A 15,425-nucleotide genomic window follows, 5' to 3' on the forward strand; every position below is an offset into this window, starting at 1 on the left:
AGTCTGTGTCTAACACTCAGTACAAAAACATCACTACGTCACATTTGGTAAATACATTTCATTCCTATCTTAAAACATAAAATTCAATATATCTACAAGAATAATGTCAATATATTGTACGGTCAATATTCATACTCCTTGGATCTAGCGTTGCTTTGATTCTAGTTATCCTCCAGTATAATGATAAATGCGACCATGGCTACCCTACTAGCCGGAGACTATCATTAAGGGCTAGCCTTGGTACGTGCACAATATACAATCAACAATATAAATGGTTACACTTCGTTACCGTTATAGATGATGCAGTTTCTTTTACGTACTAATATTAGATTATACAAACATGCAAAATATGGACCCAGCCTTGAGCTAGATCCAAATTCCACTATGGCACTATCCAATGTATATGATAATATTTGATGTCGTAGATATCACTTGATATCTAATAAGATATGTAATATAACTACATGAAATGAATATGTAACTTGCAACTTTGGTTAGTGTTTATGTCTTTGTACACATCCAGCTGTAACGTTTTGGAACTCGAGTCCATTCCAAGTCACCGCAAGGGTTGCCATTGTCATTTTTTTAAAGCTTTCAATTCTTTGCAATTATATGTGTAGGAGATTTCACATTTTGGAAATTTTTGAAACACTGTTTAAACTGTCCAAATACTTAACCAGCTGTGTATAATTTGACATTCAAATAGATTCAAATTTTCATATTTGATGTTTTGGAAACTTAAATTCATAATAATTGCAGCTTAGATAATTATTATCTTATTCAAAAGAATTCAAACTTTTACAAACATTGTATAAAAGCCTTTGTAGTGATTTGCAAAGGGACTCTATCAGAGGCAAATCGTACATTTTACTTGCCGTAAAACATGATTACGGGGACGGCTGACGCGATACTGATGATGTACAAGACAATACACAGCCTGTCCAGAACTTTAGCCAACAGTGTGTACTCCGTCACTTCCTCATTGTTCTCCATAGTATTCTTAAGTTCCTCGATCTCGGTCTTTACCGCATTGACGCTTGAGATCAGCTCAGGAAAGCCGGGAGAAGTGGTGGTCTCCACCTCCGTCTTGTCATCTGTCTGTGCGGCGTAGTTGATAACTAGCTCTATGGCAGTGCGTATGGAACGGTCATTATCATCATCGCTTCCAACAGTCTTCTCTGAAAGGTCTCCCAACAGCAGTATCCTAACGGAAAGGAATAAGATGGCGCTTTATAATTACGTCGTTTGAAAAAGACTACGTTTAGATCAAGACCATCATTTTTTCCTACCTAGACGATGTACCAAACAGAATGTTGACATTATTTGTTTCTCCAAAACAATGAGTCATTCTTCTAAAAGACATGAATCCTCATATTTTGGGTTTGTAATTTGAAAGAACTCTTGTGTTAGACTAAGCAGCATATTATTCATTGATAATGATAGTCTAATGGAACATAACATTTTTAATTTGTCCAGACCTTTCATAAATTGTTCTTAAGACCAAACGTGAAAATTGATTTAAATCATTGAAATTCTTGTAAGATAAACGACATAACAAGAGACCAACCAAAAGACAAAGAAATTCAAGAGTAGCGATATGTAAATGCACTTTGAAGTGAATCAATAAGAACAGATACATTACAGAATGGCGGGGACGCATCTGAAGTCTCATATATCACGTCAGAATGTAATTTTGTCTTTAAATTTGGGAAGCATACTATTAGTACATTATCTGATTGTTCATGTTTGATATGTCGATTCTGTTGAAAGAAAAAGTTTGTCTCGGTGGGAACACAAACACACACACACACAACACATACATGCACCCACTCACACAGCCACAATCACACAAACACACACACACATACATACATCCCCCCAAACACATACAAACACATACACATAGACGCACCCACCCAGCTACCCCCTCCAACACACACACTCACTCACACACACACACACACACACACACACACACACACACACACACACACACACACACACACACACACACACACACACACACACACACACACAAACACACACACACACACACACACACACACACACACACACACACACTAATACACATACACAAAAAAAACCAGTATTAGACACGGTAGGGTTTACTTTGCCATGTGGCGGAGGAAGAGGGTCTTCGCCCACGGAGACAGGCTTCCCTCCCGGCCATGAATCATGATGATGCCGATGGTGAAGAACAGGAAAACTCCCATTAGCCCCATACACACAATGATCAGGGTAGCTGTAAGATCATCCATGATAAACAGTTACTAAAATAGTTGTTAAGTTGCAACATTAAGCTTAATATGTATTTTGGATTCAATTTGTACACGTTCATACTTTAGCCTCATTTGTCGCTTAGTTTCTTTTTGCGTAGCGTCATAGTCTGTATAGACTTACTGACAAAGAAAGCTAGAGAAAAGGGAAATAGTCAAATTAAAATGAAAACCTGCTTTCTTGCCTGAAGATTTTAAAAAAGAATCCAACCTAGCGATGTGTTGCAGGCAGCCGCAGCAACCTGTTATCTCAGGCCACATTGAAACAGTCCCGTGTTATTTCACATAACTGAGCTGTCTAAAACCAGTGAACATTTTTGCGATCTTGAAACAGAATCCATATGCACACAACAGCAAGTATGGATTGACGGTGGCACAAAACCCTGCAGCAGTTGTTTGTGTTCAATTTTATTTGCAGACAGTCTCCTACTAGTATGAATCATAGGCCAACTAACTAAATGTCTGTAGTAAAAACAAAAACAAAATATGGCTGCGCAGTCAGTTTGCTTCGTCATTTTAGTGGGTGCTGACACCGAAAAGAGACACTCACCGAAAAAAGGCAGAGCCCCCTTGACTGGAAGAACCTCTGTAACAAACACAAGGGACACGACCATGGAAAGCTGAATGGTCACTCCGAAGGAGATCCGGTCTCCCTTGTCTATGGGCATGATGAAGGTGATGGTCATCAGTATAATCAGGATGATGCAGGGTCCAACAGTAGTGGCGATGTGAAACAGTGGAATCCGTGACAGGTGTATATCGAAGCACGCTTCCCTGTTGTCTCTTGAAAAGATCCTGTCCCTTCGATGCCATTCGCCCTCGGTTCGAGCGGGTGAAAATGTGCCACATGGACAGTTGCACTCATCTACGGCGGAGCTATCCTCTTGGCACTCTGTGTATAACATATTGCTTTATGAATCATATACCTTATCTTCCAGAGAGTTACACAAAATATATAAGTATTTTTGAAAGTGCGGCCAATATTACTAGATCAAAATTTAGAATTTGCAACGTGTAATATAATGTCATTTAAAGATTTAATAGTATATCTACTTAATAATAGCATATTGATAGTACATTAATAGTACTTAACAGTACATGTTTTTCACTGTCTTGTATTAAACTCTTGACGAAAAACTGTGTTACTATAATTTTATACCTTTCGGTATGTAAAAATAGTAATATCAAGAGTTCGGAGACCTCATATCTCCGTGACACATTTGTGCATGTTTCTTGTATTGTCTTGTCTCAGTTGTTATAGAAGTCATTCTGCAATTAGCATATTCAATTTCAGATGATTATCCTATAATTACCAAAATTTCATTTGGTAAATTTCCTCATCGACTATGTATATTATTTATACATTTTACGATATTAATCAACCTCTTTTCCATGACTCCTACCAAATATCAACAGGATCCATCAACGGCTTCTCGAGTTATGCTGTTGACACGCACAGACACACACACAGCCCGACAGAGAAACAGGGAAACACGCTAAAACATCACCTTCATTAATGATTCTATTACTGTTACTTATGTTTGAAATCTTACGGATGGTTTGCTCGATAGCAGTCGTTGCCGAAAAACAGATCTGGCAATCCATGGTGTCCGCGGGAAATAAGAAGGGGTCAGCATCGCATATGGTGGTAGTCAGTGTCTCTACACTCCATACTACTAGTCCATCGCTGCTGATCTGAACAGGAAAGTCTTCATGCAGACCTTGATGGGAGACATCCGCACTGTGAAGGACATGCACATATAATTAGTCTTGGTTCTATACTTACCAATAAATCGGTCATTGACCTGCTAATGTTTCATTGTATATGTAACGCTCCTTCACCTTTATCCGCGGGGTTACCTAATTTCGTTGTTTTTAAAAACACGTTTGTTATGGATATCAATTCGACGGACTGTGGCAACAAATTGCAAAAACACAATGTGTACTTTCGAAATAGTGCACTTTGAAACCACCGTCGTTGACTAGATATCCTTAAATACCCTGTTATTGAAAACAACGGATATAGGTTGCCAATCGGATAAAGGTGATCTAGCGTTAATTGTATTCTGTTGTATACTAATAAATTCCTGCAATGTTAGGTACGAAAACAAGGCTTTGTAAGTATTTCAAGTGACGTCATTTCCGCCTGTGAGAAATCCTTATGCAAAAAAGCACTGTGAGGTATCATCACGAAGAGAATGCAACTGGCCTAAAATATCAGAAGCAAGCCAAGCCAGGGACATCCAAATATTTAGAATGACTTTGGCACAACCGTGTTGCAGCAATGGGACAGGCAGGCCAAACATAAAGTGGCACTGGACCTTCTTAGAGATCTATAAAGAGCGAAAATAGTATGAAAAGAGATTAAAAAGAAAAGTCGACAGAGCTAGAAGGAGTTTTGCAGCACAATATACATGTTGTGCTGCCCCTACGGCTGATTAAAAAGGCTATGGGGCGAACGAACGAACGAACGAACGATGCATGTAGGCATAGGAAGAAATAGAGTCTGAGGTAATGTAAATTAATATTCAGCATATTCATGATAAAACAGATAAAAACTGTTTAGTTCATCGACCAACTGTCAAATAATTATCTCAGCTGTTACGTACTTTCTCTTCACTGAGAATGGTGGTGTCCAAATTCTGTTGCCCGAAACGCTGAGCGTCTTGATGCCACCGTAGTACTTTGGGTCCCATTTCAGCCGACTGTCCTGCCATTTCTAGAGGAAAGGACATCAGGTTTAACATCCATTAAAATGACAGTGATAATGGGACCGTCTGAAATTCAATAGACAGATAATAGAAAATTTCTTCATTGACCAAAGACAACAGGCCGCCATAACTTCAGCCAGTTCAACAAGCATCTATTTCAACACAGTTGTGTTCATTGTCCTTCATGTAAATTTCTCATAGTGAAAGACCCGATGACTATATTTTATACGCTATGACCTTTATAACAGTCCACGCCTGCAAGGCAATCTTTAAAAGGATTAAAATTGTCCCATAGGAACACCAGTAGCTCATTTATATCCCCACCACTAGCACCCCGATAATTAATGATAACTAGATTTTCCCGTTTCACAGGCTGTTATTTTGAAACTACGAAGATCAACTTACAAAATCGATGATTATCGATGCGACCAGCTGCTCCTTCTTCTCATCCTGAAATAATATTCAAAACAGAGAATAAGATGCTTTTTTTATATGTTTGCTAACGAATTTTTATATGAATAACAACAACAACAAAACTTATCTAGAATTTGAATTAGATACAAGGACTTACTAAGTCGACAATCTGATCTACAGATCCATTGAAGATAATAGCAACATTCTCTGGGGCCAAACTTGCAGTGTAGATCCCCAGCACCTCTTCTTGCAGCCTTCGCTTGTGATCGACTGGAAAGGTGTAAAGTGTATGGCCATTCTTATGATGGTAATTATAATTCATATACTTAAGGCCAGATCAGTTTTTTCTTCCATACATTCTCTAAAATCAACAGTTTTAGCCGTTATTAAACCATCGTGTATCTTTTCTAAGCTATTAAATGTCCTCCCCATTTTGCTTCCTTCGCCTTACAGGACAGGACGGAACGGATGCAGGCTTGCAGGCTTTAGAATATGTCTAAAACTGACCTGTACAACTAGGCTTGTCATATTGCCAAAAGCCTCCTTCGATGCACCTGACTTCCCTGGTGTAACCAGTGCTCAGGGTGTACCCCTGGTTACACGTGTACGTCACCCTTTCTCCCACGTAGTAGATCCTCTTCTTTGGACTTCTCTTGCCGTAGTTTGGAGGTCCTCTGTCCCAACAGACATCCTCATCTGTGTCATATCAGGAGGGGGATGGTTATAATAATTCATTTTTAGGGGATGATTTGAGTGAATCATAGAAAATTAAATACATAAACATTGTCTCTCTTGCCTTGAAATGAAAGTTGCTGGAACAATTATATAACAGGTTTAGATCTAGTGCTTTACAGCACTGACTTCCCATCGCAAGGCCGTGCCATGCATACTCTGATTTATGTCGTTATAATGTTTTGTACCATTTTTAACAACTTTCTATATATTTTGTATATTACCGGGCGGCTACTAGAAGACACAAGCGTTCACATGTGTCCCAAAATTCTGTAAGGGTACAATTGCAAAGTTTAATATGAATTTTGAATCGTCTATTCGGTGGTTTAATCATTTCAAACCATGTATTTTTTTTCTTGACAAGACGCAACTTACTGCAAGGAATGACGTCACATTCTTCCTGGCTGCCATCTTCGGTTAAACAAAATGGCCGCTCGCGCCCGGTGGGGTTGCGGCAGTAGTTGTTATCCAGGTTAGCCCAGGGGTACTCGGTCGTGTAATAATCAGCTGACCACTCCATACAATCTGATCCGGATGCACTTTTATTCAGATTTCCACGGTAGTTTATGCCATTGCCAAGGTAGCAAACTAGAGAAGGCAATGTAAAACACATATTACTTAGTGTCGATATGTTAAATTTCCCGCTGAATACATAATGAAATTTATTTAAAAAATCTAGTTACCATTGGTAGAATAATGACAACCAACCGCTTACTGCTTTTTGTTTTAATTAAGATGGTTTTCTGCTCAGCAAAACGTTGAGGAAAATTGATAATAAAGGATTTATGTCGCTTCACTCGGGGCACCAGTGTGACACTGTGGGGTTCATTCACGCGGCACTGTTTTTTTCTCAGATTTCTTTTGATAATTTAGATATTGCGTAAAACGTAAAAGTATGACTTAGAAGACAAAAAATACACCAAAAAAAATAAGAAAAGTCTTTCTTTATCTCTTAATAATCTTTTGAACCCACAGTGCCGCACCGGCGCTCAAGTGCAGTGAGATACCACTTTACAATTCAGAAGTGAAATATTAAATGCTGTTCAATGGAAAACAGCCTTCCTTTTTACCCTCGTCTCTCTTCTTTGCTGGTCCAGGGTTCCAGCAGCCGTGTGGAGAGGGTGGAAACAAGTCACATGGCGGAAATAGGTTCTTTATCCGGTCATCAGCCATGTTGAATACTTCCTCACACCACGAACGACATGGTACTAGTTGCGAACCCCTACAAGAAGCAAGAGTTCGTAGACCTTCAATAAAGTACTTTTATCTGAATGAATTTTAAATGTATATAGCCGTCGCATGTTGATGACAAACTGAATTTACTAGGAGTACGACCTTTACCACGTAGGTTTTTTTCTTGTACAGGCTTAAGAAACATAGTTTTCATGCCATTGATAATCAAATTTAACAGAACATACTAATCTAAATTTCCTGATCAAACGTGATACTTAACTCACGTGCAAAATCTGTTGCCCGAATCTATAGGGTTATAGCAGCGAGCTGCGTCCAATTCGGAGACATCGCATTGTGGAAAAATGACTGTAGTAACGAATTCTCCTAACTCTTGGTGGTAGTTCTCAAGGATGCTGTTAGAACTATTGATCAGTTCCACGACAGTAGAGTTCATTATCTCCTCAAACGTCTCCTGGCCCAGTTGGTTCGGTAACATTGTCAGTCTGTTGCCGAGTTGAAAATCATCGGGAATACTCTTGCATACTGGAATTGGAACAAATAGGTATCGCATGCTTATAATAATATAGTTAACTGTATGTAGACTAGACCTCTGACCCCCAAGTTCCAAACCAATATGTATCAAGTTCAACTTATGTTCTACTCAATACGGTTCATCTTGAGCTTTAAATCTTTTGGTTCCATTTGAAGTATATGCTATTGTTTTAGAATTTAAAATGTTAGAATTAAAAAAAAAGGACGTATGTAGTGCTTTAGCTCTTCAAATGGCTAAAGGATTATGTCTACTTAGTATTCTGCTAAATATAGACTTTATTGAATAGTAAGTGCTGTGTGTGTTAAGTGGAAACCTCCCCCTCTAGTATGTGGAATGGTAGGACCCAGAGGGGTCAGAGAGAGGGAAAATAGGTCAGACAGGAGTCTGGAGGGCAGATCCAGAGTGGCGAGAGGCACTTCTGGAGGGTGTCCAGGGGTTCTGTGCCACGTGCGACGAGACATGAAGAATAAAAAAGAATATATCTAGATCGTGTCTCCTTGAATTTGATCGAGAACCTAATAGTAAATAATTCGATTCAATGTCCTACAGTCTTTGTGGCACCGCGTAGATTTGATGGATAGGGTGTTTGGCTCAAATCCTCAATTGGCTCAAGTTTCCTAACATGTTACCGATTCTCTCCCCTTGGGAAATGCACTTTACACGACTCCCCTCACTCCATCAAGATGAAAAAAATGGCGACGTAAAAGGCAATGGAAGGGTAGCGTTCAGCTTTACCTCCCAATCCCTTGCCCTAGACACAGCGGACAACATTCTGTTACCATTATGACGTCGTAAGTCACGAAACTACATTTATATCTTTTATTGCACTTACCACAATCTTCCTCGTCACTTCTGTCTGAACAGTCCGCCCTCCCATCACACCGTTGCCATGACAGGACACACCCATGTCCGTCTTCACATCGGATGTACCCTGGGGAGCAGCTGGCCCCTGTGAAACATTACCGCTTTAGTGGGTATCACAATGGGCCACGCCTGTTAACCACTGTTTACATTAGACATTCGCAAACTGTTCATAAGCCTAAAATCTGTTCCAAAAACAGATTGCCTCCTGAGCAACCTTTTTTTACCCTTCAGCGGAAACACATTTTTTTCGTTCTTGCAATATTTCCTAGGTAATCTCTGAGAGTATTTCTCCTATTGCACACGTACCTATTTGGCAAATGAAGTATTTCACATGATTCAGGCAAAAGAAATCAGCCCATTTGTAGTCCTGATGCCCCAATATACGAACGCAGTTTTCTTCTCCGGTATCACTTGGTTCTCCCGGCGCCCAGTTAGTAAAGATGGAAGACAACAGTCTTGTACCGTCTGCCCACATCCACGTGTCTTCACTCTGTAGATGAACAAAAAATAGCGAAATGTAATCCCACAGCCTTTTTTGAGAGAGAGAATGTTACTCACTGTGTCTAGAGCACGGTGTTGAAAATCAAAACCCATCTTTCTCCTCCCTATGACTTTTACCTCCCTTACTGAAGTCAATAACCCATTTTTTGCACGTTCGTGGAGTAAAGAAAGTTATGTAAAGTGTATTTTCCAAAAGCACAAGATTGGAAGCTCAATAGGATTCTAACCCAGGAATTCTGGGTATACGCCAAAGGGTATAGCCCCCTGAAGTTATGCCACTCAGCCACAACAAGATTGAAAATGAACAAAATGCATTGTCATGGCGACAGTGGGTGTTGTAGGGGTTGTGCTCAGTTTGCAAGGATTCTAGGAATTGTACAGGAATGTGTCCACAGGAATGCTAGTCCACAGGCCTTTTGCAAAATGAACACAAATATATACCATTTGGCTCGCCCCTTAGGCGTCGCCAAAAAGATTAACTGTTTATAAAAATTACCTTTCTCGTTCCTTACGCAATCTTGACTGATAGAGATACCAGTGCAGCTAAGGGTGCTACCATATGTGTTCCGAAAAGTAAGTTATCCATAAGTTGATAATAATAAAAGCTTACATCCTTGCCACTGAGGCCGATCCAATAATCCTCGGTGTCTGGGATCAAGCCCACGACGAAGTCATTAATGGCCTCCGTGTTGAGAACCGCCAAATGTCCCCCGTCAGCCTCGCACGTCTGCTGTGCACTGGGTTGGTCCCTCCAGGTCCTGAAGACTTTGTACAATATCCCTTCTCGTTCTGTTTACCCAGTCGGACTAGATGTTTCTACAAATGGCCGAAAATAAAAGCATACAAGTTAGTAATTTTTATGGTAAACTAATACTTTTTTATGGCAAACTTGTACTTTTTTATTGTAAACTAGTACTCTACTTTCCAGGACCCCATTCTTTCTTTGAATGATTAACATTTACGAGTGGCATAGGTTATGACAATTTCTTGCAAGAGGTATTAATAGAGCACTGCTGAAGTGAAAACAGATTTTTGCGACAAAATGACCTTGATCCCAATGAAATATGGAAATTTGGTAATGGTGTGCATCAATTCATTTCAATGCTTTAACTAAGGTTTCTACATGCCAACAGTAATGTGAACCGTTTACATGTATATGTTTGATATTGGGAGGTAAATTATTTTTATGTGTAGTTATAGCAAATCTTCAATGACCATTGCTGTTGCTTGGACCTTACCTAGACTTCCAAAGATTTGGACCTCGCATAGGCTCAACATTCGGGATGGACCAGGAAGTCGAACGGCCACGTATCGTCCTGTCATCGCCTGACACTCGATCGGAACAAACGACCGGTTAACGTCGATTTGATGATCTCCTCCACACTTTGGATTCATGCTGACTTGGTCGGAATCCCCGATGTGGATGTTGAAGGGGTTGATGCGCTCCGAACAACAATCCTGGCGATTGAAGATGACTACTCTGTAAATGAATAAATAGATAAATAGGTACTCTGTAAATAGGTACTCTGTAAATGATGACTAGAAAAGGCCACATTTAGAAAGGAATGTAGAATAATGTCCTCAATCTCCCTATCGAAGTACAGATATCAACATTTAAGGATGTAAACCATTTTAAAGTATGGACGTCTTTCATAATTCACCATTCCGGAAAATAGGATGGCATGACACAAATTTGAATGGCTCTCTTCGGGTATGCATCCAAAGCACCTTGATACCAAAGATCAAATCATTTAATTTTATGATTTAAACTAAAATACATAAATAGAGTCCATTCCAAGACACCATGCGGATGTTTGTTGCCATTGTTTAGAATTGATTTTAAAGTTTTGTAATTATATGTCTAGAACATTTGATACTTCAGAAATATTTCTAACACTGTTTAAACTTTATAAATATTTCCCTGGTCCTGTAAAACTTTGGAAATATTCATGGTGTGGAGTTGGATACTTCTGATGGTTTCTAAATAATGATAACAGCATTCTACCATTATTTACCATTTTCTACCATTTTTTGTAAATGGTTCGGTGGACTGGGAAGATAGCAATTCACACATCCTTGCAAAGTATGGTTGGGTGCCATGCAACAATGGCCCACCACAAAGGATCCACCAGTGCCCAGCAGTGAAATCTAAAAATATACAGATGCAACAATAGGGCTTACTTTTATGGGGCAATAAACTAATTTTACCATTTGGCCAGGTTTACCATTTTTTCTAAATATTTGTAAATGTGAAATAATCACAGAGAGGTTTCACAATTATTCTAAATAAAGATAGTTTTGTACAGTTACTTTCAAAATGTTTCTAAAATATTCAAAGAAATTCAAATAAATGAGTATTTTCTTAGTCAATTTTTTGAAAATAATTTAATTATTGTGGCTCAGATATTCTTTTATTCAAAATAATTCAGACTAATTATAAATATCGCCTAAAAACCCTCATGGTGTCTTGGAATGGACTCTATCTCGGGTCTGAAATAACCCAAAACAACCTCAATAAATGAGTTTTAAAGACAAAGTTTGATCCCATAATATTGACCATCATTCAAAAACATGCCCATCTCCACTCATTTGCAAATTTCATAATTATTACGATAACAATATTGTAACGTACCTGTCTATGGGATAGGAACGACCAAGATCCACCCACCAGGTGGCATTGGCCTCCTCTGCTGTATGTGTACAGGAGTTCGCGGAATAGATACCTTCTGTGATTCCGTCTATGGCACGGTACGCCACACCACCAGCCACTGTGCTTGTTTGTGACGCTGTTTTCCCCAGGGCAACGCAGTAGACATCTGGGCTACATTCTTGTGAACGGCATTAAACATGATGTAATTATAAAATCCGAAGCATATCACATTTTTAGAATTGTGCAATCCTAACACAGTACCATGCACCAGATAAAGTCCCATCTACGACTGACCATCTCAGGCGTACACTCTGACAATGAGAACCTGATCTGATGCCATTCTAAAAGGATAAAGAAAATTAACATTTTCATCAAGAAAAATAATTTTAAGGATAAGTGCACAACTTTATTTTGGGACAAAATGACATGCAAACCAGCAAAGCATAGACACACCAAAAACAATACCTATATTTAGGGAGGTAATAATCTAGCTCGAAATCAAACATGCCAAGAAAATAATTCTCATAAATTTAGTCGTTCATACATTATGACTTTTATGGCCACAACCCAGTTTCTGTTAACGTTAACCTATTGTTTTCGCAATTTTTTGCCTTAAGTTTCGAGGGAGCGGTAATTTTTCCTATAAGCCTTGTTAAAAAAAATGAAAAAAGAAACACATAAGACTTTATAACAACCTCTTATCACAACAGGCATCACATGCTTTCTACGCCTTACGATTCGTCGTCTTAAGAGGTGAAAAGTGCCTAATGTTTTGTCTTTTGTACAAAAGATTACGAGTCGTTCTGATCCCGTCCTTACGTGGTAAATTGTCTGTCTTATTACCAATGTAGTCGAAATTTTACATCCCCATTTAACTGTGTTGTTTTGGGGATGTTTTGGTTCCTCCTATCCAGGTTGAAACCTACCCGTGTCGCAGCTCAGAACCTCCACACGCATGCTGATGTGACGATACCAGGACTGGGGCAGGAAACGCACATAGCGGGCATCAACTGGGTTGGTCAGTAGATTAGATTCAGGGTAGCTCCTATCAGCATTGCCTTTAAAGACCTGGAAAACAAACGCATTATTCAATTTGCTTCTATGCATTATCTACACTGTAAATGCTTTCAAGTTCGCGGAATTTAATTCTGCTGTAGCGAGGAAAGGACATTTTTTTGCGATGATTTTAAGTTCGCTGTAGCACCGTGCACGTAAGTCCCTTACTGCCATGTTCGCGGTGGTTTTCAGTTTGCGGTGAAGCGTCCACCGCGAAAACACGAATATCAAACAACCGCAAAAGTTTCTGCATTTACATCTGTAAATCATAGATAACTAGAAAGATTGATGGACGGATGGATGGATGGGTGAATGGATGCTTAGAATAAGATACATGGATAAAGCTTTACTTAAAAGCAAGTGAAAATATAGATAAATGTAGAAATAATTGAAAGAACGGCGCTCCGGGTAAAAAGTATGAAAACGATCTGATTCTATTTTACCATTGCCATTTCCGAGCCATCACTGTCGGCATATGTCGTCCAACTGGTCCCATCTGTACTGTACTGGAGTTTGTATGACGTCACCCACTGGTCGGCATTTTGGCGACCCTGAATGATGGTGCCCGTGAGATTCTTCATTTTCCCTAAATCCACCTAAAAATATAACGGAGGTTCATCTGTGTTGGTATTTTTAACTGTTACAGTACAATGCTAAACTTTTTTCCCCAACAAAAACGCATACACAGATAAAATTTTCAACGACCAAAGTCACCTTCTTCAGGATCAATACTGATGACCATCACTTGAGAACGTTACCTGCGAGAGCAACACAAACGTTATCTTATCAACAAGTGATCTTGTGGATACGTTACGTCAGCAATTGGTCAAACGTGCCAGAAAGTTTATAACGCCCACTGTCTCTGTTTAGTGATGAGTGATTACTTACAAAAACTAATTCAAAAAATATATTTAAAAAAACTCAGCTTTTGATGACAGCCTACAGTGTTCTTCATGAAGTTACCTGGGCCTGGTGAATATTTCGTATGTTGTAAAAATCCTAAATTTAATGTCTCTGAATTACCTACTATGATATTGTGTTGTGTTGGCGTACGCGTGGTACTTTGGAACCCAAACGTCTTAGGTTCGATTATCTTGGTATGCCTTCAACGTTGTCCGTTGTTGATAGAAATATTATGTTATGTTCTGCCTACCTGCAACCATTGCCCGATGGTGTTATACCTGGGAACCCAGGCGCTTTCACCGGCAACTCCGTTCAACCGCCCGCGGTAAGGCTCATGGTCAGGGCCGAAGAACGAGGAAGCAGTGATGCGGTCGTCAGGTATGGTACCAGATTCCATCCCGAGGGGACGTGGACAAACTGGTGGGACCGGGTCGACGTCCTCAAGTTCTAGGTCACCTGCTACTGAGTTATTCAATCGACGGAATTTGTGCAGTGAGGGTGGTGGTTTTATTTATCACACTCACAATAAATGAATTTTATTGTTAAACAATCGCACAGGTACAATGGATGGCAAGCAATAACAACTACTAGCTATATAACCCACCACACGTGCGATGGTGCAGCGTGCGATGGTGCCAATCCTTTTGTCTAGAGTTGGTGATTCACTTCAAATCGCCCGGATGGAGGCCTGGCGAACCTCTGTCTCGTATCAGCCACAAGTTGATTTACACCATTCACCCGGACGGGAGACCTGGCGCATCCACCCCTTGTAATATAATTAGCCATACGAAAGGATATGTCACCGGGTAAGGTAAGGTATAACCCCGTTGTGTGCATGTAAGCATTTATTGTTTATTTGGGAATCGTCTGTTTGAAGACTTAACATTCCTTACTATCAAATTTCTTCGAACAATGACTGTTTAATAAAGGTAGAGAACGTACCTTCAAATTTTCGATGTCCTACCTTTAATAAACAGTCATTGTTCGAAGAAATTTGATAGTAACTTAAACATACGTGACTGATGAACCTCTTCAATGATAAAAATTCCTTTTGATGCTACCTTGCCTTAGTTTTACAAGCAATTGGAATTTTACTTGTGGGTGCCCTGGATGTGTAGGTTCTAGCCAGTACCCAACTTTATCTAGAGATGGGGAGTGGTACCTTTGTAAATTATTTCATTTCCAAGGATTGGGGTTGCAAATGTCCATCCTTACATGCGAGATTACATTCAGAAAAATATATGGGTCAAAAGTTGTTTGTATTGGTCATTTTGTACAAAATGTTTGATATTCGAAAGTCCAATTTTGCTCCTCAACTCTGCTCTAAGCGACTCGGTGAGTTTTTTTTTTATAAATGCATTTTGGTTACAAATACATGAATTCATATCTGACGTCAAAATGCTACGGATGACTCGGCACTGCATTGTTGTTATGAATTTTGCTGCAGAGTATTGTCAGGTGAATGACATTTTTCAAACTTGAGGTTTTTGTTTTCATTGCACAAGTGTGCAATTGCATGGAATTAAAAGGGTACTAGGTTGGCCAAGGTACACCCAACTCGTAAAAAGAAC

The 15,425-nt window shown here is 39.4% G+C and overlaps 3 protein-coding genes across 3 annotated transcripts; all 3 read right to left on the reverse strand.

Moving 5' to 3' along the window:
• Positions 1 to 590: 590 nt before the first annotated feature.
• Positions 591 to 5,444, reverse strand: LOC118424858 (5-hydroxytryptamine receptor 3A-like). Its single transcript, XM_035833665.1, has 6 exons — positions 5,414 to 5,444; positions 4,907 to 5,016; positions 3,851 to 4,038; positions 2,848 to 3,189; positions 2,131 to 2,263; positions 591 to 1,204 (listed from the first exon to the last, which is right to left on the reverse strand). The coding sequence occupies exons 3-6, from the start codon at positions 3,900 to 3,902 to the stop codon at positions 868 to 870; spliced, it is 864 nt and encodes a 287-aa protein (XP_035689558.1). The 5' UTR covers positions 3,903 to 4,038; positions 4,907 to 5,016; positions 5,414 to 5,444; the 3' UTR covers positions 591 to 867.
• A 1,742-nt stretch (positions 5,445 to 7,186) lies between these two features.
• LOC118424884 (sortilin-related receptor-like) lies at positions 7,187 to 10,713 on the reverse strand. Its single transcript, XM_035833690.1, has 6 exons — positions 10,484 to 10,713; positions 9,856 to 10,061; positions 9,051 to 9,234; positions 8,713 to 8,829; positions 7,612 to 7,870; positions 7,187 to 7,376 (listed from the first exon to the last, which is right to left on the reverse strand). Exons 3-6 carry the CDS (start codon positions 9,217 to 9,219, stop codon positions 7,187 to 7,189), a joined length of 735 nt encoding a protein of 244 aa, XP_035689583.1. The 5' UTR covers positions 9,220 to 9,234; positions 9,856 to 10,061; positions 10,484 to 10,713.
• On the reverse strand, positions 10,440 to 14,251 carry LOC118424885 (lactadherin-like). Its single transcript, XM_035833691.1, has 5 exons — positions 14,105 to 14,251; positions 13,395 to 13,547; positions 12,822 to 12,963; positions 11,878 to 12,073; positions 10,440 to 10,725 (listed from the first exon to the last, which is right to left on the reverse strand). Exons 1-5 carry the CDS (start codon positions 14,249 to 14,251, stop codon positions 10,440 to 10,442), a joined length of 924 nt encoding a protein of 307 aa, XP_035689584.1.
• Between the last annotated feature and the right edge of the window lie 1,174 nt (positions 14,252 to 15,425).

The sequence above is a fragment of the Branchiostoma floridae genome, chromosome 10 (assembly GCF_000003815.2).
Source record: "Branchiostoma floridae strain S238N-H82 chromosome 10, Bfl_VNyyK, whole genome shotgun sequence".
NCBI classification, from domain to species: domain Eukaryota; kingdom Metazoa; phylum Chordata; class Leptocardii; order Amphioxiformes; family Branchiostomatidae; genus Branchiostoma; species Branchiostoma floridae.